General features: G+C 40.3%; 1 protein-coding gene across 3 annotated transcripts in view; it reads right to left on the reverse strand.

Annotated features, from left to right (window-relative positions):
- ATP13A5 (ATPase 13A5) overlaps nucleotides 1-26,691 on the reverse strand; it is a 101,314-nt gene that overhangs the window by 3,923 nt on the left and 70,700 nt on the right. For 2 of the 3 annotated variants that reach the window (XM_037039976.1, XM_037039982.1), the window contains 7 exons: nucleotides 26,325-26,404; nucleotides 23,624-23,666; nucleotides 20,590-20,699; nucleotides 16,949-17,045; nucleotides 14,825-14,897; nucleotides 6,430-6,604; nucleotides 2,539-2,741 (listed from right to left, as the gene is read on the reverse strand). In XM_037039976.1, coding sequence (XP_036895871.1) covers nucleotides 2,539-2,741; nucleotides 6,430-6,604; nucleotides 14,825-14,897; nucleotides 16,949-17,045; nucleotides 20,590-20,699; nucleotides 23,624-23,666; nucleotides 26,325-26,404 — 781 coding nt within the window. Of the gene's footprint in view, nucleotides 1-13; nucleotides 964-2,538; nucleotides 2,742-6,429; nucleotides 6,605-14,824; nucleotides 14,898-16,948; nucleotides 17,046-20,589; nucleotides 20,700-23,623; nucleotides 23,667-26,324; nucleotides 26,405-26,691 lie in introns of those variants that run through there. The other variant, XM_037039988.1, reaches the window with a different exon arrangement.

Below are 26,691 nucleotides of genomic sequence, written 5' to 3' on the forward strand. Positions count from 1 at the left end.
TGCTGAGGAATGTTTCGTGTATTTTTGGCACGCATTGCAGAATCAATTATCTCTGTTGGGCAAATAGCGGATACGTCTTCAGATGTTTTGATGTATCCTCATGTGCTTTAAAATATGTTCTCATGCTCACAAGTCAAAGGTGGTATCTTAAAGATTTTCTTTGAAAGGCTAAGTGTGGAGAGATGCTAATAAGTGCATTATAGTAACCTCCATAAAGGAGCTACCTCACCCGAGGAGTCCTGGGGAACCAGGACATCCTGCAGTGACCAGCCCATGCAAATGGTCACCGGGGGGCCTGATGCTTTATCACCATGTATGCATGGAGTCGCGCATGCATGGACAAACAGTCCTCTAGGCCCTACCTCATTCTTCATTGTCTACAGAAAAAATCCACAGATCCTTCTTTGATCGACGCCCAAGGCCTTCCACAGCATTGATTCGATCAGCCTTTCCAAACTGATTTCTCATTGCTCCTCCTTATTCGCACAGGAAAGCTGAATCCCACACTGCTGCTCCCGCAAGGACCCAACCCTTCCCGCTCCCGGTCCCCTGTCCACAGAACACTCTGTGCAGATGACAGTCCTCCTCGCTTGGCAAGGTCCAATTTTTCAAAAATAAGCCCAATTCAAATAGTACTTTTTATTTTTAAAGGCTTCCCAATTCCCCCTTACAAGTTTTTGTTTTTTATATGGTGTCTGTCATAACCTTTGCATTATCTTCATTTATGTATCATCACAAATAACTAAGTCTTGCTCAAGAATATGAAGGTGATTTAATGATAAATTTATTCATATAACCTATTCTGGCAATAGGTCCGAGGCGAGAAAAGAGCAAAATCATCTCCGTAGGTGATGGGAAGGCATTTGATGAAATACATCTCCCAAACTGGATTTGAAAACACACTTTTAACTTATTAGTGATAGGAGGGCATTTTCTTCACATGATGAACCAATATTCAAAGTTCTGTTTACAAGTGAAAACGACCAAAAGCATTTTTATTAGAGAGTAGAACTATCTGCTATTACCACTATTATTTAACATTGCCCTGGAAATTCTGGAATGCACACTAAGAAAATATAAATAAACTAGAAATAAACATTTTAGCTGTGGTAAAGGGAGAAGAAAATTACCATTTGCAGATGATAATAATTATCTTTTAGGACATCAAGGGTTAATAGCAAAATTCAGGGAGCTCTGGATAGAAAAATAAATGTTAAACAGCACTATACCTTTCACATGTGTTAATGATAATCAGAAAATATAATGGGAAAAAGTCATTCACAGTATAAACAAATATAAAAAACATAGGATTAGTGTCTGAAACACATGTGTAGGATCTATAGTGCAGAAAATCACAAATATTTACTGAGACATAAAAGAAAGCATAAATAAATTAAAAAAGAAGAGACATGACATGTTCTTAAATGTGAAGATTAAAGTGTGTAAACAAATACATTTTTTTGCAAAGGGGATTATTTAAAAGCTTGACAACTTTTTTCTAGCACTTATCTAGAAGAATGAATAAGAAAGAAAAGTAAGAATTTTTAAAAAAATGAAGAGTAATGAGGATACACTAACCTTACTACTCGTTAATTATAAAACTACAATTTTTAAAGTGGAATGCTAGATCAATAATAGGCTAGCATATCAATGAAACAGAAAAGATAGTATAGAAAAACTAATTGCATACAATTAATATATAGTATATAACATAATAAACATAATATTAAAATATACATAATATAAATTATGTATGTGAGAAAACCATAATTATATATGAATATAGGTATGATAATGACTGAATATAGGTACTACATTCAGTTGAGAAATAAGTGACCAAAAAGAATATCAAATAATTAAATCTGCTGGGAAAACTAGGGACTAATTGGATAAACTAGTTTGATCTCTACTTCAAATTATGCCCCAAAATTGACACTGGATTTTAAAAAACATGAAAAGAAATTTAAAAAGCTAAATACACAATAATCTGACTTCACAATAAGAAAAAGTTGTACATAAAGGCAACAGAAAAAGTCACAAAGGAGTAAAGGCCTCATACTAATAAATAAGAAATATAACAATGATCCAATAGAAAAGATGAATAAGAAAGTAAATAAAATTCAGAGAGAAGGAAATGGCTAATAACATGAAAATATATTCATCCTCACTGGTGATTAAAGAGATGTACAGAGTGATTAAAGTAAATTGCTCAATCTTATAAAGCTATTACAAGGTCAAGTTGTAGTTGAATTGGTGGGAAAGCCTTTTACAAAATATCTTGACTTATATTTGGGGGCTGAAATCCTTCTTGATGATTCACAATAGGGTGGGACTCATGTGATTCAAAAGCACTTGTGTTTATCTGCAGATGAGCAGGTTTCTGCTATGGGCTCTACCACCTATGAAAACTGCCATTTAGCGGTCAATTTCAGACCAGTGCAATTGTTTCCCTCTCTGCCAACCACTTCATCAGTGAGTTGCAACTCTGGGGACGAGAGGGGAAAAAATCTCAACAAAATGTGAACTTCATATACTTACAGTTTGTGTAGATGGGTTTTCGAAATGGCTTTCCCTTAGAAAAGATAAACGCCACTGTGATACAGTTGATGGTGGTGATGGGCCACAGTGTGGTACTCTCGAAACTTAAAACTGAACCAGGAACCAGAGTTGCATTTCCAGTCCAGTTTCTTTCCAAAGTCATATTTGTTGAGAAATCACTTTGGTTGTCCAGAAAGCACTCACTACAAAAGAATTACCAGCATGTATGGGACTTTTTATTTGACTTTGATCCAGCTAGTGGAAAAACATTAGTTTACCACTACCAAAGAACCTCAGCTTTCAAACTGTTCCAGCCAATAACCACCATGACAAAAACCTCTCGCAATGTCGAAGCAGACATAAAATTCAGAGGAAGTCAAGATTGTTCTTTATCCAGCATTCCACTTAGAACAAGTGATTTGTTTTTTAAAAAATATATTTTATTGATTATGCCATTAAAGTTGTCCTATCCCCCCTTCCCTCCCCTCCACCCTGCACACCACCCCCACCATTCCCCCTTTTCATTTATGTCCATGTGTCACAAGTTCTTCAGATTCTATATTTCCCCTACTATTCTTGCCCTCCCCCCTGTCTATTTTCTACCTACCATCTATGCTACTTATTCTCTGTACCTTCTCCCCTTCTCCTCCTCCCACGCCCCTGTTGCTAACCCTCCATATGATCTCCATTTCTATGTTTCTGCTCCTGATCTAGCTGTCCTCTTAGTTTGCTTTTGTTTTAAGTGTGGTTGCTAATAACTGAGTTTGCTGTCCTTTCACTGTTCATATTTTTTATCTTCTTTTTCTTAGATAAGTCCCTTTAAGTGATCTGTTGTGAAATAGCTTGAGTAAGGATTTTCTACGAAATTCCTTTCAATTCAGAGTAAATGAAGTGTGTGTGTATTTTCTCTTTCGTGGACTAATGTAAGCCTCACAACTTGGTTCCTCATTTTGAATCTGCCCACTCTAAGCCACTCTCCTCATACAACTAAAGGTCCTGCCTGATGACCCTTTGGTTCGCAGGCCAGCAGTCAATCAGTGAGCCACACCAGCCAGGGTTAAAAAATGGGCAAAGGACTTGAACAGACACTTCTCCAAGGAGGACATATAGAGAATCCAGAGACACATGAAAAGATGCTTGATATCGCTAGCTATCAGAGAGATGCAAATTAAAACCAAAATGAGATACCACTTTACACCAGTCAGAATGGCTATCATAAACAAAGAAACAAACAACAAGTGTTGGAGAGGTTGTGGGGAAAAGGGGACCCTAGTTCACTGTTGGTGGGATTGCAGACTGGTACAACCACTATGGAAAACAGTAGGAATTTTCTAAGAAAACTAAAAATGAACGTGCCTTTTGACCCAGCGATTCCACTGTTAGAAGTACATCCTAAGAACCCTGAAACACCAATCCAAAAGAACCTATGTACCCCGATGTTCATCACAGCATAATTTATGATAGCCAAGATTTGGAAGCAAGCTAGATGCCCATTGGTAAATGAATGGATCAAAAAAATATGGTACATTTACACAATGGAATTCTATGCTGCAGAAAGGAAGAAGGAGCCCCTACCCTTTTCAACAGCATGGATGGAACTAGAAAGCATTATGCTGAGTGAAATAAGCCAGGGTGGTGAAAGACAAATACCATATGATCTCACCTTTAACAGGAATCTAAACAACAAAACAAACAAGCAAGCAAAATGTGACCAAAGACCCTGAAATACAGAACATGCTGACAGGGACCAGAGGAGAGAGGGGAGAGAATCACAGAAAAAAAGGGGAAGGACTCACATGAACAAGTATAAAGGACACATGGACAATAACTAAGGTGGGGGGTGGAAATGGGAGGGAGGTGGGGAGCACTGGGGGGGCAGGGCTGAAAATATAAGACAGAAAACTGTACTTGAACAAGAATTAAATTTTAAAAAAGGCTCTGCCTGAGGGTCTGAGTATGACACCCCACTGCTTATGACTGTCTGTAGCTTTAATTTGCTAATAAATTAAGTTCAAATTTCTTAGGCAGGCCCAGAACACCTTCAGATTCTCACCTCAATGTCCCTTTTGAGCCTCATCTTTTGCTGGTCCTTTCTCGCTCCTTATATTCCAAACCTATAGGAATATTCCCTGTTCCCCAAATATCACCATTTGCACACCTCTGTTCCTTCTAACATCACTCTGTCTTACAGGTCTTTACATCTGCTGTCCAGCAGAATAGGTACCCCATTCTTCCCTCTTATTGAGGCATGTAGCTCATTATTTTGCAGGTATTCATTCATATGTTTTTATTTTTCATGCCTGGGATGACAGAGTCCCTTGCATGTGTAATTTTTCTTTTGGGTTTTTTTGTTTGTTTGTTTTACTCAGGTTTACAACAAATCCTTACCACCCATCACAGTGATGCCACATAACATTTGCTCAGAGAAAGTATTCAAGAGCTTTCCCAGCTCTGATTGATCTGTTTGAAATGTGTATTTTTTCAATATCAAACCCACAAATCAGTCTCCATCAGCTTCCGTATTCAGCTTGAAACTTTTTATTACTATTATAATTGTTTATAAATAAATTGTACTTTCCAATCGTGACTTCAAATGCAAGACTTAAGTCTTACTACTCTTGGCTCCCTTGGAGTTCAAAATGTGCTTCATATATTGGAGATGTTCAGTTAATGTTTATTTAACAGATTAATGAAACAATCAATAGGTAACAAAGCATTCTTGCACAAAGGGGATAAATAGAAGGTCTGAAATATAGCGTTTAATACCAAAAGGTATCTAATGCAGTATACTTACACTGAGCTAAGAGAGTTGAGGGCTAATGTGACATAGCTAGTCAGTGAGAGAGGCAGGCCTGCCCATCTACCGTCTTTCTCCTGCACCATGTTGTCTCCTGGATTTAATCAGACCTGCACTTCTCTGACTACACACACTCCAACTTGGGGGCAATCTGGTTTTGAAACGAAAATGACATATCTTTCAAGTAACACGTATATTTCAAGTAATATGTTATTTGGGTCTAAGTGGCAATCGTAAGCATCATTTGATAGTGTTTACCCGCCTTTCACTGTGTTGGAGCTTTGATGCCTGGAGCTTTGATGCCTACAAGTCCAGCTTCAAAAACTAAACAACAAAAAAAGCAGCTCTCTTCCTGCCTTTCCTTTTTGAGGTCAGGCAAGCTTTGTCAGAAAAAATAAGTTTAAACCTCTATGGCATAGTTCCCCTCATCTAACCCTTAATCTACAGTTAAATCAATTCAAGCTCAGGGAGGTGAAGAGACTTGCCTTGTGTCTAGTGTTCAGTCAGAACAATGATATCATCAACTAACATTTTAATTTTAACATTCATTTGAAAAACTCAAACTAATTGAAGCACATCTCTTATACATCGAGGGCCAGCTGCCTTCAGCCCACAGACCAGATCCAGCTCACCAACTGTTTTTGTGAGTGAGGTTTTGTGGAGTGCAGTCACGTCCACTCGTTTGTGTATCACTTGTGGCTGCTTCTCACTGCAACAGCAGAGCTGAGGAGCTGCAGCAGAGACCACCTAGTCCGCAAAGCCCAAACTATTCACTGTCTGGCCCTCTGAAAGAAATGTTTTCCCACCTTGGGTGTATGTTATATCCAAACCATCATGGAATTAATACATTCACTCAGTCAACCAGCTGTCAGATCTATACCTCAACAGCCAATGTAAAATTCTTTTCCTTCCCCTTCTACGTGACTGACCCCAGGACTCTACCCATCAACTGCGCTCTGTGTTCCATCTCACCAATGGTGTTTTGCAATGTGGAAACACAACTTTTGCTCATTAAAATTGTAGGGTGTATGTTCAAACCCAGTTGTATTCACTGTATCGCCTTCAGAAAAGAAAGCTAAGAAAATGAACATTACCTGTATCTGTAGACCTCACAGTACCAGGGCTGCTGCTTCACATAGAGAAACGCGCAGACCTGCACAATGCAGGTGAAGCAGGTGTTCAACAAGACCGAGAGCAGCAAAGGTGGAGAGAGGAGCTGTCCTGCTGGTCGGTACGGAGCCAGCTCTGGGTAGGCATGAGTTGAACTCACTGAAAGACATATGCATTTTCCCCATTACAATTTCATTGTTGAGAATGAAAGATTGAGATGCGTACTGTTTTGAGTCTTGCCTTAGAGCTCAGATTGAGCTCACATGAATTGAGAATTTATATCTAAGAAAGCACATTGTCCAGTTGCAGATCTGAGGCTATCAAGCTTTGCTTTCTCCAGGCTCTGGTTTTAGCTTCAGAAATGAAAAGTAATGTACTCGAAGTTCTGTAATTAGTACATTTACCATGTTGCATGATGCAAATATTTTCTCTAAAATCAGACTGACTGGAAGTGGTATGTTAGAGAAGATGGCCTTCCACATAGATAAGCATTGCTATCACCTCTCAGTGATGACGGGAAAGTGGAGAGTTAAGGCGGGGAGAGTAAGAAAGCATCTAGCTCAACTCATCTTCAGATGCTGGAAAAATTATTTTAAAAGCACTCATTCTATTATTCATTCAGGAAATGTTCTCTGAGCACTTCTGTGTACCAGGATAGATGCTAGAGGTGTGTTCTGTTCCTTCCTGGAAATGTGCGTAAATGGTGGATGGCTAGAGCACATTAGTCTTGGTTAGGAAAAAAAGTTCATTAAAAAAATCGTGCTTCCAGATGAAAATATTAAAATCTGTGATAGTATGTTAATTTTTCTTGGAAGCTGTGCATTCCCAAGCTAATGAAAATGGAATGTACTTCTTAGGGCAGAGCAGGAAAGAAGCAAGGGAAGGTCAGAAATTAGAAACATCAAATTTAAAGTTTATATCTTAGTCATGTTTTCGCTCTTGCCTTCATAACCATCAATATGTCCCATTTCATAACTCATCACTGGCTTCTTTGGAGTGAGGAAGAAAATAAAGCGTGCATAGTTAGGTATGCATTCATGAACATGGGCAGGGTGGTGGGGCCTAAATGTCCAGCTTGGGATAAGAAAACTCTAAAGTAGTTTTTCAGTTTGCTCAACGTGTGTTCTGGGGTAATCATGTTAAACTCACCAGTCTCTCACTTTCTCATGTATTAATATAAAATGAAAGTGTTGGAATGTCTAATTGTCTTCAAAGGCCCTTCCAACTCTCGTATCCTAAAGCTCTGTAACTAAGGCTCTACCTTTACCAGTTTAAGCAATATCCCCCCAGGAGGGTGCTGGGCTAGAGGCCATGGGGTATGCAGAGAAGAAGGACTCTCATCTGCCCCCTAAAAGCTTGAAGTCCAATAGAAGACACAGGTGGGTGTCTTCTACTGCGTAAAGGGCTTTAAAGGTCTGTGTGTTCTCTGCTCTACAGCATAACATGGTGGTATGGACCCCAGGAATTAAGCGTGATAGAATAAGGAGCCCTGAAGTGCAAGCTTGGACAGCAACCTTGGGTTTCAGTGGACAAAAAAAACTTTTCTGAATTGTACAGGTTTCCCCAAAATGATGATAGTGATGATGACGATGATATATGCTATCAGATTGCATGCAGAGGAGTGAAAACTGGTGGAGTGTTATATTTTATTTAGAATTAATCATTGCCTCTAGGTTTCCACAGGACATTATTCACATTGCCACTGGTGTCTTACATTAAATCAAGCTGTTTACATATGCACTCAGTAGGCTGTGAGCTCCCTGAGCGAACACAACCTGTCTCATGCCACTTTCTGTACCTGACTGAACCTGGCACAGGTTCTGCTGTATGGGAGGACTTAGAAGTTTTCATTCCTATTCTCAAAGTACAGTTGTTAATTGTTCAGCATTGTTTGGATATAACGTAGAAACGCTTCTCCTAAATAGTTGGCTTACCTCATATGATAGACTTTTTAAGTCATGTAATCATGTTGCAGGAGGCTCATGAACTCACCTAAATTACATGGAAAATTTTGAGTGTGCATCATGAAATTTTTAAACTATAAAGATCTATATTTTCCATCAAATTCTCCAAGGGGACCAAGACCTAGAAAATCTTAGAAGTCATTGAAGCCCTGGTGGAATTTATAAAAGAGATGTTTTTAGAGAATGTATGAATTCCCTCCTACAGCCTCCTTTCCTGGACACTGCCTCCTCCCATGTGCTGAAATGTTTGGCCTGGATTGTGTGAACCCATCTTCATTCATAAAACTGACTGTCTTAGAGGTCAGCATCTGACACAAATAAGGTCACTAAATTTTCTCTCAAGAGATTTGCAAATAAGATACCTAGAAGCTAAGCTAATTAGCTGTGGGAAGACAAGGAGAAAGGTTATGGAGATTCAGCAAGGTCACCATTTAGGGTCATTTGCAGAGTGAATGAGTAGAAGTGAGAAGAAAACAGTAAGAATAGAAAGAAGAAGAATAAGACAAGATGGTCTCTTGGAAATAAAGAAAGCCCTTCCAAGGGCCACATGCTTCTGAATTTCTGTTCTCAGATTTCTGTGAGAATTATATTCTGAAACACCTCCCTTTCTCTACTTTTTAAATCTAATTTGAGTGGGTCTTATGGGAGAGAATAAAGATGTAGCAAGAACAAATTCCTTTCAAGATGGCTTCTAGGCCTATTACAGTCAAATGGACTTCAAGGCATGTGTTTTCTTAATTGGCTTCCCTGACTTCATCTTACTTTTCTCCTCAATTTTACCCTTAATATACAGGGGTGGGCAAAAGTAGGTTTACAGTTGCATGTATGGGAAGAGAAATGCAGGTTATCATTATTGCAATAGCTTTATTCACTCAAAGGATGTCACAAGACAATTATAAACCTACTTTTGTTTTATTAGGTGCCTTTGTTTGCCTTTAAATATTGTGGGAACAAGGCAGGGTATATATAGATAAGCAAGTAAATAAATTCAATATGTAATGGCATTGTGTTTGTCTCATACTAACTCAATCTTAAGGTCAAAGCCATAACCTGGGAACTTGGAAATGATAGGGACCTTGGGGAGAATGATTTTTTCATTGATTGTCTAATTGTCAGTGACTTGGAGCATCTGCAGGTGGATGTCCACAGTTCTCAGCCTGGGAGTCACGATTCTGTGATCTACCCAGTTCACATTTCAAAATGTATCTTTTGATGTGTCTTTTCAAATGCCCTACAGTGTGGTCAAACTGAAAAACTCATGCTCTGTATTTATCATCTCTCTCTTGTTGATGATGTTTTCTCCTATTTGAAATCCCCTTCTTTTAGTAGAAGATATTTGGAATCTACCCATCCTTCCTATTTTGGTGCAAATGCTTACCTCTTCCATGAAGCCAACTTAGTATATCTCCTTTTCCTTCTGCTGTGTCTTCCCTGAAGCAATCTCTTTGTCTGAACTTCTTTTTTCCTGGCACTCACTACTTTAGGTTTGCATTTTATTCATTCATATATGTGAATTCTCCCACTAAACTCTGAATTTAGTGACCAGTCTTTTTATGCACCAGGCATGTACATGCCTAACAAATAGTAGGAGATGCACACATCTAAGAGGATGCTCTTTTGGAAATTTTCCTTTTGTCTGAGGAATTTTACTAAGCCTCACATTTGAGGACAATGAATTTTAAGTGTCAATATAATGTAAAGAGAGAGCCCTTTGCCAAATCTCCATGGTGTGTACTCAGAGATCCACATGGGTCCTTCGACTGAAAGCATGCCCACCTAGTCTCCCACACACTGTTACCTACATACAACTATATAAGAGAAAGCTACAGAGATTATCAAGAGATTTTAAAGGAACTTTAGGAGTAGACAGAGCTGTGTGTGTGTGTGTGTGTGTGTGTGTGTGTGTGTGTGTGTCTGTGTGTGTGTGTTTTCCTGCATTACCCCAGTGCAAATAAGTGAGGGTCATTAGGACCACTCTAGGAGAGACCTTCATGGTTTTGAGGTGGAGATTGTCTCACTCCTTCCCCTGTTGCAATGCCAGAGGGAAGAAAGAGGTAGGGGCAGTGAGAGCAGGATATATATCTACTATCAATGTCTTGTAGGTCAAGCAGAAGCTATGGGAACTAACCAAACTAGAACTGTATTGGGAGGAATCTGCCCAATGTACCAGTTTGCTGGGGTTAGAGGCACAGCAGCAAAAAAAGGAAAAAAAAGTTTTGTGATATATACCACTGGAAGGCAGTTGCTGAAAGGAATCCTGGAGTGTCAGAGAGAGAAAGAGAGAGCGAGCACCACTGTGTCAGGGAAATGGTCTAGTCCAGACTAGTCCACAGGGATTCTCTGAAGAACCCAAGAACTCAGCAATGGGCCCCCTGCAAATTCTCTGAATTTAAAATGCCTGTCATATCAGAGGGTACTTGAACGGAGAGTACTATACTCCCACTGAAGTAAAAACTTCTTTGCTCTTGTTGCTCTGAGAGCCCCTGAAGCAGGGCCTGAGTGTAGGTGAATAGAGACCATTGCAAGGAAAGTAGAGACCATGGCCTTCTCACTATTGCCTGCTCCAAGCCATAGGGCAGGCTCGATATAGGGGAAGCAAAGCTTCAAATCAGATAAAAACACAAAATGTTAATTTACAGGGCCTGGGTATTTTATAACTAAAGATGAGATCATTTAATACCTGGAATTGACCGGGAAATGATCCGCCTGTGGGATAACTGAACTTATAGGGATGGGAAAGCAATCGTTTCTGAAGGCATAGGGTAAAAAGCAAACAAAAATTGCTATTTCTTGACTCCATTTCTCACCTTTACCAACCTACCTGGAGCCCAGCCCATTTACCAAACCAGCTACATGTTTGTTGAATAATATTTGCATAAAGTGCTGTCATTCTAGTAGAACATTATGCTTCTGATCTATTACCCTTCTGAGACTTTTTCTCCCTCTGGTAAGAGTGATCCTGCCGTGAGTCATTCCAAGTTTCCCACTGAGCCTCCTCTGACATGAGAGGCTAACTGGCTGGCTGGCCGGGAGATGAGAGGCTATTGCCATGAGAAAGAGTAAAGCATACTCACTGCCGTGGGAGTCAGATTGATCAGCAATATTGTGAAATTAAGTGTGTTGAAGCTCAAAATAACTTGCTCAAGGCCATCTCTCATTCTGAGGGAAGGCTAAGACTACCATCCATTGTTTTGGATTACTAATCACACAGTCGACTTGTACTCAGTCAAACTCTTTCCAAGGGCTCACCAAGTTAGCATCATTGTGCAAGAAGAAAGAGTATAGGGGCATATGGTGATATCACTAATAATGCAGTGAGTGCTCGCAGTGTGTGATGCATTGTGCTACATACGTCACATGCATTATTTTGTCTGATCCACACACTATGGGACATTTCCTATCAGGAAGTTATTTGATTTATAAATAATCTGCCAAAGGTCACAGAGATAGGGGGTGATAAAGGATGGCCATGGCCTTTCCTTCATGTTACAGACTGTTAGCTTAGCTCTTGGAACTTCCTGGTGTTCTATTTCCTTTTCAGCATCATTGCCCATATTCACAAGTAATTATGCAAATTACTTAAAAGTATCCAACATTGCAGAGCAATGTCATTGATTCAAAGTTATCCAGTCATGTGAATATGAATAACATGTAGAAAAATATTTTAATGGGCCATAAATAGATATTTCAACCATAAGAATCAAAATTGATAGTACTTATATCTCTGATATGGTAAGTTTTGTCATTGGGTTGATATAATAAATGACTTCAATATCAGTTTCATGTTTTATGATTCAACATGGAATTTGCATGGTTATTAATATCCTGCACTGCCTGATGTTTTATCTGTTATATTTCAAAACACTTTCATTGTTGAACAAGGCAGAAAAGATGACTACGTCATTCTTTTCCTTTACTCTGTTGAGGTGGTCACCTTTCTCACGTATTAAGAGTTAGTATCAAACCCGAGGTCTTTGATAGGAAATGCTACATCAGTGTCATCTGCAAGGAAGGAAATAAGCAATAGCTGCTGTAAGCCACACCTTGCTTTTGAGAGAATTCCACAAGAGTAAAATGTTCTCGCACGTCAAAGACTTAGCAAAAATCTTGTTTTACGTCAACGTGAAGCATGGCCAAATAATGGAAAGTGACCTTTGGGTTTCAATGATTTCCCTTTTCAGATTTCTTGTACATTTTTCTACATACAAGGTACAGACCCACAAAGAACTCAGAATACATTGAAAATTTTATGAGGCTAAAACATATTTGTTTTCAGGATACTTAAATGCCAGGTCTGAGGATTTCAAGTCTCAATTTTCTTCCAACACCACTTGCAAAAAATTCATAAGAAATGAGGTTCTGGCTTCCAGCCAAGATGGAGGCATAGGTAGACACACTGTGCCTCCTCACACAACCAAAAGAAGGACAACAAAAATTTAAAAATAAAAAACAACCACTACCGACAAAAAATTGAACTGTATGGAAGGCCGACAATCTAGGAATTAAAGTACACACATTCATTCAGACCCGTAGAAGGGGTGGAGTGGGGGAGCTGGGCAGAGAGGGCTTGCGGCAAAGTGGCAGTGGGCGGGCCCAGCAAAGCAGCGAACTGTGGATGGGCGCAGTGCACCAGGCAGCTGGCAGGCCAGGTGGTCCCACATTTGCACGCAGATAAACCAGGTGTAACTGGGAAGCCAGACAGACTGCACAACCCAGGGTCACAGCACAGGGAAATAAAGCCTCAAAACACCGATTGAAAACACCTGTGGGAGTTGAAATGCCGGGAGAGACTCCCAGTCTCACAGGAGAGTTTGTTGGAGAGACCCACAGGGTCCCAGAAAGTACACAAACCCACCCACACGGGAATCAGCACCAGAAGGGCCCAATTTGCTTGAGGGAAGTGGGGGAAGTGACTGAAATCCAGCAGAGAGTGGAGCAAGTGCCATTGTTCCCTCTTGGACCCCTGCCCCACATATAGCATCACAACCCAGCAACTGAGTTGCCTCACCTTGGTGAACACCTAAGGCTCTGCCCCTCACTACATAACAGGCACATCAAGACAAAAAAATGGCCCTAACGAAAGAACAGATCAAAGCACCCGAAAAAATACAACTAAGCAACAAAGAGATAGCCAACCTACCAGATGCACAACTCAAAATACTGATAATCAAGATGCTCACAGAGTTGGTTGAATTTGGTCACAAATTAGATGAAAAAATGAAGGCTACGCTAAGTGAAAGAAAGGAAAATGTACAGGGAGCCAATAGTGATGGGAAGGAAACTGGGACTCAAATCAATGGAGTGGACCAGAAGGAAGAAAGAAACATCCAATCAGAACAGAATGATGAAAGAAGAATTCAAAAAAATGAGGAGAGGCTTAGGAACCTACAGGACAGCTTTAAACATTTCAAGGTCCAAATTATAGGGATACCAGGAGAAGAGGAAGAGCAACAAATGGAAAAGTTATTTGAACAAATAATAAAGGAGAACTTCCCCATTCTGGCTAAGGAAATAGACTTCCAGTCAGTCCAGGAAGCTCAGAGGGTCCCAAAGAAGTTGGACCCAAAGAGGAACACACCAAGGTACATCATAATTACATTAGCCAAGATAAAAATGAAGGAGAGAATCCTAGAAGCAGCAAGAGATAAGGAAACAGTTATCTACAAAGGAGTTTCCATCAGACAGTCAACTGATTTCTCAAAAGAGACCTTACAGTGAAGAAGGAGCTGGGAAGAAGTATTCCAAGTCACGAAAGGCAAGGACCTATATCCAAGATTGCTCTATCCAGCAAAGCTTTCATTTAGAATGGAAGGGCGGATAAAGTGCTTCCCAGATAAGGTCAAGTTAAAGGAATTCATCATCACCAAGTCCTTATTTTATGAAATATTAAAGGAACTTATCTAAGAAGAAAGAAGATAAAAAACAAATACAATAAGATGATAGCAAACTCACAGTTATTAAACACACCTAAAACAAAAACAAAAACAAACTAAGCAAACAAACAGAACAGGAACAGAACCACAGAAATGGAGATCACATGGAGGGTTATCATCGGGGGGGTGGGAGAGGGAGAGGGGGAAAAGGTACAGAGAATAAGTAGCATAGACAGTAGGTAGAAAATAGACAGGGGGAGGGTAAGAATAGTGTGGGAAATGTAGAAGCTAAGAACTTAAAAGTATGACACATGGACATGAACTAAAGGGAAGAATGGTGGGGGAAGGGTGTGCAGGGCAGAGGGGAGTGAAGGGGGGAAATGAGACAACTGTAATAGCATAATCAATAGAATATATTTTTAAAAAAGAAATGAGGTTCTAGTAGTTAAGGTGCACCTTTCTCTGAGAGTCTTATTTGGATGAACATTTCTAGAATTTCATGGGTAAATACAAATAATAGTTTACTTTGCTAAATAGCTTACTTGTCAAACAGACCATCAAAGTAATGGCTACATCTTGCATTAGATACTGGTAATTCCCAAAGAGTTGTAGTTGCTGAAAAGGAAACAAAAGTAGATATAAGGGTTGCTTCTACCATTTTAGCACTTTATCATTTCTGCCACTCCTTTTGAAAGTAACTATTATTTTTCTCTCCTCTTTAGGAAGAAAGTGACCGATCTTGTCTTCTGCATCTTATTGGAGGGAATGAAACCAGACCACTGTTCTCCCAGTGTTTAACTTAATTCCATATTAGCAACAAGGGTCAGCCCTTTGACTGGACATAGTAGTATAACAGCTATAATGTTAGCCTGGACAATTGGATTTTTAACATATGAAATTGAAGCCCAGAAGTTCCTCTGAGAATTTCAAACTTAAAATGTAAAGTTAAGGCCTTGAGTCACTGAACAGGTGTCTCTTTCCATCTTTATTCGTGGACTGAGTTTACGCCGTAGTTCTCTTGGAGGTCCATTCACTTTCCTAAATTGAACAAGTGCTCCTGCCTCAAATAAGCCCACTGCAGACTTGAGTCTGGCACACCTGTCTTTCTGAAGCTTGTATAGACATACAGCTTCCTTTATGTCCATATTTATACAGTTGAAGCATTTAAATTTAAAAAAGTCAAGTTGTTCCTCTCTACAAACCTGCTTGCAATACATTTTGGCAGCTGGGTCTTATTTCTCTTCTACATAGAAGTTGAATGAGCACCAAATTATAATCTGGCTCTGAGGACTTTACAGACCCAATAGACACAAATGAAAAATATTTCTGGCCTGTTAGAGGGTGAATCCAAGGCCCAGAAGTTTCCAAGTGCAGGTCCTTAGAAACAGTCTTATTTAGGTCTCCAGGGGTGTCCAACTTGAGGCCCCTGGGCCGCATGCAGCCCAGGATGGCTATGAATGTGGCCCAGCACGAAACTGTAAATTTACTTAAAACATTATAAGATTTTTTTGTGTGCGATTATGTGTCACAATGTATTTAATGTGTAGCCCAAGGCAACTCTTCTTCCAGTGTGGCCCAGAGATGCCAAAAGTTTGGACGCCCCTGGCTAGACTCTGAGAGTGAATGGCTTCAAAGTGGACCATGGTTCCAACTCTATCCTAGTCCATGAGAACTAGGAAGCAACAGGGGGGAATTTTTTAAAGCACTTTTAGTATTCATTCTAGGAGCAACTTACATAGATCTATATTATAGAGGGTTTTGGGAATCAGCCGGCCTAACTTTCCAAAGGCAGATAAAGGACAAGCTCTAATTTGCTCTCAGTGATAAAGGCAGAACTGAATCTAGGTTTCCTGACTCCCAGTCCAGGTCTTGTTTCTTCCCATCTGGTTGCCCCCTAACCTTCTGTGAGTTGTCTTTGCTGGTAACTGCCCACCAGATGCTGGAGTGCCATGGACCTCTCAGTCACCTCTCAAATGTCTTAGAAAAGCAGTAAATTCATTCCTTTCCTGACATGGTCCCTAAATCCATTCAATCATTTTACTGTAGAATAAGTTGTGACTGAACTACTAAACTATTCTTTCAACCTAAACATATTTCTTCCATATAGCTAATTAATTCTTATGTGTTTGTTTTGATCACTTAATTTAAACAATCTTTTTTTTAAATGAAGAATTGCTAATCCTGTACGAATGACATGTCTAGATGTGTAAGTTCTGGGCAGGTTCAGAAGTAAAGCTCCAGTATGGAGGTTTCTCTAGCTTTTGAATCCTTCAAAGTCAAATTCAACAACATGTCTTTCTTTTTATCTCTTCTTAGTCTTTTGCCAAAAATATTCCACAGTTGGTGACTGATCTATTTCCTGCTGAGTTATATTTAGGCTGCTCTGAAGCTTTCTTCATAATCCAGTGAAGAAATAGAGGCTTGAAGAGGTCAAGTGTCTCAGGTTATCTAGAGAAAAACAACACTTCTAAAAAACTGAGACACTTCTATTTATTTCTAGCTCTATGTTTCATGCAGTTGTACCAAGTTCCCACTTTGTAGACATCTATTTTGAGAAATGTCATTTATATATAAAACACTGTATCCTGTGTAGGAGCTGCACCCCCAAAGAATAAACCAGTGATGTAAATGCAACTAAAACAAAAAAGAATTCTTTTGATTCATACCGAATAGAGCAGCGAGGTACCGATAAACTGGATTATACCATATATGGTCAAGTATTTAAATACCCCAAAGGATGAAACCAGAGCAGCTCGGCCTTCTCTGTTTAAGAAAAAAAAATAAATAACTGGTTATGTATGATACACATCTCCCATCCTCCTTTATATTTCAAAAAGAGTTTAATTTTTAATAGCCTGTTGACATACATTCACTTAACCACCAATTTATCCTCTCAGTTATCTATTTACTCATTCATTCATTGTCTCTTTAATCATTACCTCACTCATTAATCTATGCACTCACCTTTAGTTGGGGTTTATGATTTACCAGAATTATGGTAAGAGTCATGGAGGATATCAATAAATCAGGCTCAGTCTTTATTTTCAATAAGCTTTCAGTGAATTAAGAAGATTGACAGGTACATTGTAAACATAATACATTATGATGAGGTGGAAAATGTGAAGCACTGACTTGACTGTGACTCATTACATCCTAGCAACACTTGCTTCCTAAGAACCCAGCTGTGTGTGCTTCCAAGTCCTTTAGAGACCCAAAGCATCTTAGGAAGGGTGGATGGGACTCTGTTATTGGAGGTGAAATGGGATTTGTTGGCTTCCATACGCCAGGAAGAACCAAGGGTAATAATCTGAGCTGGTGTGAAGATCAAAAGAGATAAAGGTAAAGGTAAAAATTGCAGCTTAAAAAGTAAATATTCCTCTCTTTAAAAAATTGTTTAAGCTGCTGCTCCTCTAACTGGGGCTTGGTTGGGTGATGGGTTCTAAAAGGCTGGAGAAGACAGGTGAGGCCGTAATGCGATAGGGGAGTGGGGAACTTAGCGAACATCCCTGCCGTGGCCTCCCCTTTTCCCAGCAGGAACGAATCCACAGGGAGGCAGCTCACACCCCTTTTGTTGCTGGTCCCTAGTGATGTAGACACCCGCCCTGCTCAGAGACTGTCAACAGAACAGGGACATGGGAAGGAAAACCTAAGAAAGCTACACCATAACCACCTTGCCTCAAGTAAATGAGAAAGTTCAGGTGGGAGAGGGGCCACGATGCCGTGGGCAGGTATTTCCCAGCAGGGCAGGAGGCTCCACCATTTGTTTTCCATGCACAGGGTGGAGCAGAAGACACGCTGAGAAGGGGCCAGCATGTCACTGTCTGACATAAAATTTGTCATTTTATCCTTTTTCTATAGTTGGGTATATTTACAAAAAAAATAAGAGGCAGATTCAAAGGGAAGTTCAATAGCCCATTCTAACTAAAGAATAAAGAATGTTTGCCTGGACCTCCAGTAGTACTGCTGCTCCTACTGAGTATGTACTTTAAGCTGCTCGTTCATTTATCTCTGCATTCCACAAACAGTAAGCAGTTGCTCTGATGCATTTGGTTTAGTGAGAGGCACAATGATACAGAAATGAATAAGGTACAGCTGTTGCCCTAAAGGACTTGAACTGTAACAACAATGTTTTAGAGATAAAAATGAAAACCCATGGATCTGGGCCCATGCATAAAACTGTACCTCATTGCCCCTGTAGGGGCCACTTTCTCCAGAATCAGCATGCATGAGAGCAAGAGTACAGGGAGCCTAATGGGGCTGAACTGCATCTGATTTTTATAAATCTATGAACTATGAAAGCAAAGAGTTTCTACCCTGAAATATCATTAAACCACCAGTGACTAGAGAAATTTTACATCATCACTTGTAATTTAAAACAGTGTATTACATTTATAAATGCATCAGGCCACAAGTGTGAAAAAGAACATCTGAAGTTCAAATACTAATGTCTTTTGGATGGACCAACCCGGTGCTTTATGCAACTATCTAGGACACAGGTGGCAAACACAAGGCCCGCAGCCAAATCAGCCCTCTACCTTGTTTCCACCTGGCAGCAATGCCATGCTCTCACTTTATTGTTAAGGAGTAGTTACATTTCTATGGTCCCTTTGAAGGCAACCACGAGGCTGATGTGGCCCCCAGTGAAGATGAGTTTGACACCCCTGCTCTAGGAGTTTAAACTCTCCATGCAAAGTCTCCACACCTGGTTCTCCAGCTTCCCCTTCACAACTCCCATATGAGAATCCTTCCAACCAGATTGGACTATTGGGCTCCCGCGCCCTCCAATTAAAACCCTGTTTCCAAATATGGCTCCATTTCCCCCACCTGGAATCCTCTCCCAGCTCCTTGTGTTCACAAATGTCCTTTAAGGTGCAACTGCCTTGCTAAAGCCTTCCCTCTGGCTGGACTTATCACACTGAACTACAGGGAAAGTTACTGTATTGTTGGATGTGAACTTATTTAACGCTAATTTATTGAGCACTGCTCACTCTGTTTTTTTTTGTTATATCTATATCTATCTATATTCTTAACTAAAATGTAAGTCCTCCAGGGCAAGGCTCTATCTCATTTTTAATCCCCCACATTTCAAGCACAATACTTAAAAAAAGCTCCACGAGTCGTGTTGACAATGGAAAGCATGAATAAGGGGGAGGGGTCTGAGCATCCTCATGCCGTAGTCACTATGACATGAGTGAGGCCAAAGAGGTAGTAAGAAAAAGGCTTGGCCAGAGTCACTGAAAGCAGTAAAACACAATGGCCGATTGGCTAGGACTAAAGAAGAGGAAAGAGTGAAATGTGCGCTGAGCTGCTGAGCCTGAATGACAGACACGAAGGACCACAAGGTCCTTAGAAGCAGGGAACCTGGGAGTTAGGGAGAGGAGTGCTTTGGAGGCTGGGGAGGTGCTGATGTTTGAGGGTGAGGAAGGACTCAGGTGCAGCCACCCAGTGTTCAGGAACATGTGTCAAGCTGTCGCTCTGACATGCAGGCAGGCAGGGGTATGGAATTTCCAGCCTGGCACCTTTTGGTCAGTGATTCTTGTCAGTAGCTGCCCATTCATATACACCACGGGACATGCCAGAGAACTTCATGGTTGTCTTTTTTTGTATAAATCTCAAGATTTGATGGTATCTTCCAGACCACTGGCCATGAAGATGGCCCAAAGTTACCCCACAATGTTATAGGAAACAAAAGGGGAATAGAATTTATGAACAAAATATAGAACCTACTGTATTGCTCTTAAGTACATTTCAAACAAGAGTAAAGACATCAGAAAGGAGAGAGAGGTGGAAATAAGAGAACTATGTTGGGAAAATAAACAGTTTTTAATTCCTCCCTCTTCTCTAACTATTACCAATCAATTGTAAAATTCTTTTACGCAGTCGTTTTGGATGTTCATTCATTTGTACTTTAGGGATGGACCACTACTTGGGGAGGCTACCTGATGAAATGGCCCCTTTCTGCTTCCTCACCCAACATCAACTATTGAGAGAAAGGTTCCAGTGAGTACCCAATGTACAAAATAGAGCAGAGAACTGAAAAAGCAATTACTTTTTAAATACCAACTTCAGCTTTCCACTATTCACATGACACAGTCATTTATCATTTAATGCTCAGCAAAAGTCATTTTTTGGTGTGGCTTTTACCCGCATTCTTAAGCAGCACTCATGGCTTCTTTGCTTGGTGCTCCACTGACACTTTACCCATGCCTCCGTGGAGACAATTAACACCAAATTACAGCTGAATTCTGTCCAGAGCCAGACAACGAACCCATCAGTCGTGGGGGTGGAGGAGGAAGAAATGGCTTACTTGATGAGATGAGGCACACACTCAATGTTGGCCGTTTTTGAGGTGAAAGGCGAGGCCACAGATGCCTCTTGTTCTGACAAGGAAACGCCTGCATGAGCCATTTTCAAAGCCTGGAACGATAAATGCATGTTACACCCAGGGCTCCTCAGGCCAGGCTCTGACCGCCCAGACACCGGGAGGCTCTTCTTCGCTGCTTCCACTTTTACAGCACTGCACGCTTCCACCCCTGGGTCTCTGATTCTGTTCTCCCTCCACCCGGAATACCCTTTCCCCCTGATCCACAAAGTCACCAACTAAAGAGGCACCAACTATTAACAAAGTAGAGGGTCCAGAGGTAGAAGAATGGGGTGTGCGTGTGTGTGTGTGTGTGTGTGTGTGTGTGCATGCCTGTGTACTGGCTGTGGGGTATGGAGGTAATAAAAAATGGAAACATTCAAGAAGTCTATTCAAAAGATGACAGCATTTGGATAAAGATTTGTTGGGCAACTCCATTATCACAGTCCTCACACTTAGCAGGGTATCCTGATGGACGATAGGAAAAAATATCCAATCCCCACCTTTCCCTAGGCTTCCTGACCAGGCCAACCAGCCAACTGCTGGGATGAAATGTGGGGCGTACAGCATCTTTACTGAATGCAGGGACTAGATCGTGCTCACTAATGACTTATACTAGTACATGTGTTGCCCCATTGGAAGGAAGGCTAATTCACTTCCCACCAAGACTGAAAACTGTTCACAGAAACAGACTCATAGACACAGAGGGCAAACTGCTGGTTACCAGCTGGGGGTGGGGAGGTTGGTGGTCTGGGTGAGAACTGTGCAGATTAAGATGTACAAATTGGTAGTTACAAAATAGTCATGGAGATGTAAAGTACAGCATAGGGAACATAGTCAGTAACACTGTGGTAACTGTGTAAGTGTCAGATGGGTACTAGAATGATTAGGGGGATCACTTCACAAATTATAGAAATGTCTAATCACTGGGTTGTACACTTAAAACTAATATAAAATAATATTGAAAGTCAACCTGGATTGAAAAAAATAAGAAAAGAAACATTATTTCTAAGAGTAATTATAAAATACACCACATAAAAATAAATTTTTAAAAAAGACAAAACACTTTCCAGAAAGCACACAGAGCAGATAGTGACAAATAGAAAGGCCAACGAGTCTTTGATTCTATGGGAATCATGTGGGCACAAAATAAGACTTTGTATTTCTGCAGTTCTCTACAATTACCAGGGACCTGGATACTATGACTGATACATAACTAAATTCATGGTCAATAAGTATTAAGATATTTTCTTCTTCCTCTCTTTTCTCTTAATACTCACACCTCTATCATATAACTTAGTACTGTCTATGTTATAGGAGGGTTATTTTTATGCCTGATTTTTTCTCCACCAAACAACGAGCTCTTTAGAGGCAGAGATGACTGTATCTTTCTTAGCACTTGACTTATTTGTTTGGTTCTAAACTCCACATAACTAATGGGAATGCGTTCTCATTCTAAAATTTGAAGAGTGGATTTAAATTCTAAAATTTAAAGACTAGCTTAGTGTGGAGTATAATGCAGAAAAATTCACAATAGATACTCTAAGTATGAACATAGTTTTACATAGAACTTTGAAGAAAACATTTGAAGAAGGAAGTAAAATGAATACTCAGATCTTAAGTATCTAACAGGCTTTGGAAATACAAAGCAATCCCTTCACTCCCTGTCCCACACATCAGCTACTAAAGTATTTTCTCATGTAAATAAATCTTTAAGGTAGTGTTTCAACCACATCTTTAAAACTCAGGTTATGAAACATGTACTATCTTCTACTGTGTAGGAGAAGTAATCTGTTGAGGATCACTTAATTTAGGTTTTGCTACCGTCTGTATCAACGGAATAGCTTGGTCTAGAAGCTCATTGAAATTGTTTACTATTGTGCTTCTCTTGGTTCAGTCATCAGGTGATGTGAGGACTGCAGCCAACACATCCAGAGAAGGCTGAGACTCGGAAGGGCAGCAATAGGAGAGTTAGGAAAGGTCACTAAAAGCACAGATGTGTCATCATTAGAGACCAAGGTTAAGATCATCCATATCCTTATATGCCCAGTTACTGTGTACAGACACACAAGTTGGACAGTGAAGAAGGCTGATAAGAAAAAATTGATTCGCTTGAAACGTGGTGTTGAAGGAGAGCTCTACAGAGACCCCCGACTGCCAGAAAGACGAACAAGTGGGTCCTGGAGCAAATGAAGCCTGAACATTGCCAGAGATGAAAATAACAAAACTGAAGCTACCCCATTTTGAGCAAGGCAAGGCTCTTCTGAAAAGACCGTAGTACTAGGAAAACGGAAAACAGCAGAAAAGAGGAAGACAAATATGAGATGGACTGACTCCATAAAAGAAGCCGTAAGCATGACTCTCCAGGAGCGGAGCAGGGCTGCTGAAGACAGGACATTGTGGGCGTCACATGTTCACAGGGGCACCGACAGTCGTAGCCGACCTGACGGCATGTAATGCACACAATTCCAACCAAATGTAAGAATTGGGGGATAAAAATTGACTTCCAAAAAAGTAATCCTGAAGTATCAATAGAAGTTCAGCAGGAATAATATAATTAAATCTTTTAGCAATAGTTTCAAACTTTTCCTTCACTATGATTTTTATCAGTTGTGTGACTTCAGGTAAAAAAAGAATTCACTTCCCTGGACTCATTTTCTTATTGATAACATGAGAGATTCACACCAGCTAGTCTTAGTTCCTATAAGTTCCTTAAAGTTCCTATAAGTCTGAAATACGGGAGTGTAAGTAGTCTTCCCTTGTCTTTATCATTCTATGTGTTGCCAAAAAACAGCTGAGGTGACTTATTTCATTTCACTCCTCTCCACTCCATCCCACACTCAGGTACAGTTGAATATATATAGCAAAATAATCAAGTGATCTTTGGCAGAGGGTGAAGAGTCAGAACCCAGGGTTCTGCAGGGTTCTCAAAAGGGACGTTAGGGAACTGCCCGAGTTAGTAGAAGCAGTTTCTACTCACCCCACAGTCATTGGCTCCATCTCCACACATGCCCACATAATAACTGCAGAGAAAAGCATCAGAAAAATTAGTGACAAGACCTCACTTGAATGATTCCCTCATACTAACTCACACGTGATGTGTGTGTGTCTGTGTGTGTACCATGAGAGAGAGGCGTGGGGAGAGAAAGAGAGAGAGACCCGCAGACATATAGAAGGAGGCTTGAGAAAAATCCTAGAGGAATAAGGCCATTGTATTATTCAAATTGTTTTAACCAATCACAAGGAAGTGATAATGATACCGCGGGGATGTCCACAAAGATGATCACACACTTCAAAAGAAGTACTGCTTGATTACACCTACCAAGGCCAAGGGTAAGGGTCCACAGGCATAATCATCGCACTTGCCACAGAACCTAATACACAGACCGTAACCTAATCCATCATGTTTTTCTTGCTGACTGCTGCGTGGGGTTTAGAGTGCAGACTCCAGGGTGAGAAACATTTGGGAAATAGCGTAACAGATACGATTAGAGATAGACACACATATTTTTCATGCATCTTGGAGTAAAAATGAGATGATATGTTCCCCATCATATCAGTTTGGGGGGCAAACACAATGGTATCAATAGCAGAGTAAATGGGGTGAGGGAGGTGAGAAAAATAAATAAATAAATAAATGAGAAAATATTAAAGCTGTTGCCAAAGAAAAAGGAATTTCTGATTCAAGACCTACTCTGTCTTCTATTACAAGTAAATAATACATTATAGGTATTGATTAATGACAATAATATTAAGGGCTCGGCTGCAAATTGCCGAAAACACATGAAATAACCAGATAATATAGAGAAAAAGAAAGGTTTTTTGAGAATTTCCTTAGTATTAGTTGAAAAAGAAATGGTCATTTTTAAAAGGTCAAAAGTACGCAAATTCCTATCTGGCTAGAATAAGTGGAAATAGCTCTATAAATATTTGCGTGTTTGTCCTGGCTGGTGTGGCTCAGTGGATTGAGCACTGGCCTGAAAACCAAGTCCCGCTGCTTTGATTCCCAGTCAGGGCACACGCCTGGGGTGCCAGTTGGGTCCCAGATGGGGGGCGCACATGAGGCAACCACACACTAATGTTTCTCTCCCTCTCCTTCTTCCTCCTATCCTCTCTCTCTAAAAAAATATTAAAAAATATTTGTACGTGGTCATTTACATGTCATGACTATGTACATTTGCTGAAAATGGGCTTCCTTCTTCAGCCTTAAAGCACATCTTCAGTCTCCGTATCACATGAGGAATCTTACACATTCTAGTGTCCCCTGAATTCAGAAGGAGAACTCAGACAGTCTTCTGCACACGGCCAGTGATAAAGGCATGAGGAAGAAAATTGTGAAATTGAGAAGATGGCTCATTCTGAAACAGCATATATCTTCCTGAATTGATTTTTCCTTAGGGGAATATAGCTTTTCAACGTTAAGCATTTAAGTTGGTAAAATTTCTCAGGCATTCGAGAAGAGTAAAGTTACTTTTATCAGCCAGTGTTATATAACGACCATGTAAGTGAAATAGCCATTTCAGATATTGCTTACTAATCCAGACTCAAGGCATTATGGGAGTTAATAAACAATTTTTGAAACACCCCAAGAATGCTTGGGCAACAAAAAATAATAGTAAAAGTCAGTCTTGGGGTTTTACCTGCTGCTTATCAGCAACTATCTAAAGTTTCACTATTCTGTCCCTTTTCACTTTTCAGAAATCCATAGCCGAGAAACTGTAACATTCCTAGCGTAGAATAGGCAGGTTTGGTCTCAAGAAGAACCATTTTATTCTGACATGACACGGTCATCTATATTTTTGAGGGAGATAAGAAAGGACTTTGTTTTTTCACTTTGGCCTCTACACCCATTTCCTGCCAGGGCCTGATACAGTAGGAATGTCATTCACCTCTTTTCTGGAAGATCTGAAATTATTTACATATCTTCTAATGAACCCACCTCAGGTAATTTCAAGGGATAACTCACATGCTTCCCCGTTTTTCCCTTTCTGAGCTATAGAAACCTCTATTGTTTCTATTCTCTACATCTAAGGAGGCAATCTTTTTCTAAGATATGCCCTGTGTGGGCCACAGTATGAAAGCTCACTGGGGCGGAAAACTTCTAAAATGGTCCCCAGGGACCCCTGCCTCCTGGTATGTGCAATGCCGTGCCATGCCCTTCTTTGAGGGTGGGCTGCACCTAGTGACTTGCTTCCAATGAAGAGAATACAGCGAAAATGATGAGATGTCGCTTCTGAGTTGAAGGTAGAAAAACATGGTGATTCTCTCTCTCTCTGATTCTTCTTCCTTGCTCACTCTTATGAAAGTCAGCTGCCACGCTGTGCGTTTCCTTGTAAAACGACCCATGTGGCAAGGAACGGAGGGTGGCTTCTGTCCAACAGTCAGTGGAAAACAGAAACTCTTAGTCCAACCACCCACAAGAAACTGAATCCTACCAACACCCTGTGAGTGAGGCCGGAGGCAGATCTTTCTCCCTCTAGTGCTGAGATGACTGCAGCCCTGGCCGCCACCTCATCAGGGCCTTGAGAGACCGGGAGCCAGAAGAGTGAGCTAAGCACGCCTGGGTGCCTGACTCACAGAATTATAAAACAATAAGTAGTGTTATTCTAAGCCACTAAATTTGGGAGTAATTTGTTACACAGTAGGTAATGAATTCACTCCTTTCATGCGGTAACACTTACTTTAATTTCTGGAATTCTTCAACAAGGCTTGATTTTTGCCCAGGAGACATTCTTGCAAAAATGGTTGCATTCACCAGAATCTAAAGAGAAGAAAATGATTGCTGCAATAGGATTAGAAAAAAAGCACACTATAAAATAAAAGAACGGCCTTGAAAAACCACCTCTGGCCACTGTTCGAACATAGATAGCACTGGGGAGTGGGTCATTAGACTACAGTCAGGAAAGGGAATAAGGGGATTTAATGCTTTAATATTTAACTTGCATTGTCAGTCAGTCCTCTGTCACAACTCTATTACTTCTTTCCGGGCCATTTTTCCAAGATGGGATGACCTCTACTTAATAATAATAACTAAAAAGCAATAGAGCA

This window comes from Sturnira hondurensis, unplaced genomic scaffold (assembly GCF_014824575.4).
Source record: "Sturnira hondurensis isolate 20B ecotype Veracruz unplaced genomic scaffold, ASM1482457v3 Scaffold0000396, whole genome shotgun sequence".
Classification (NCBI taxonomy): domain Eukaryota; kingdom Metazoa; phylum Chordata; class Mammalia; order Chiroptera; family Phyllostomidae; genus Sturnira; species Sturnira hondurensis.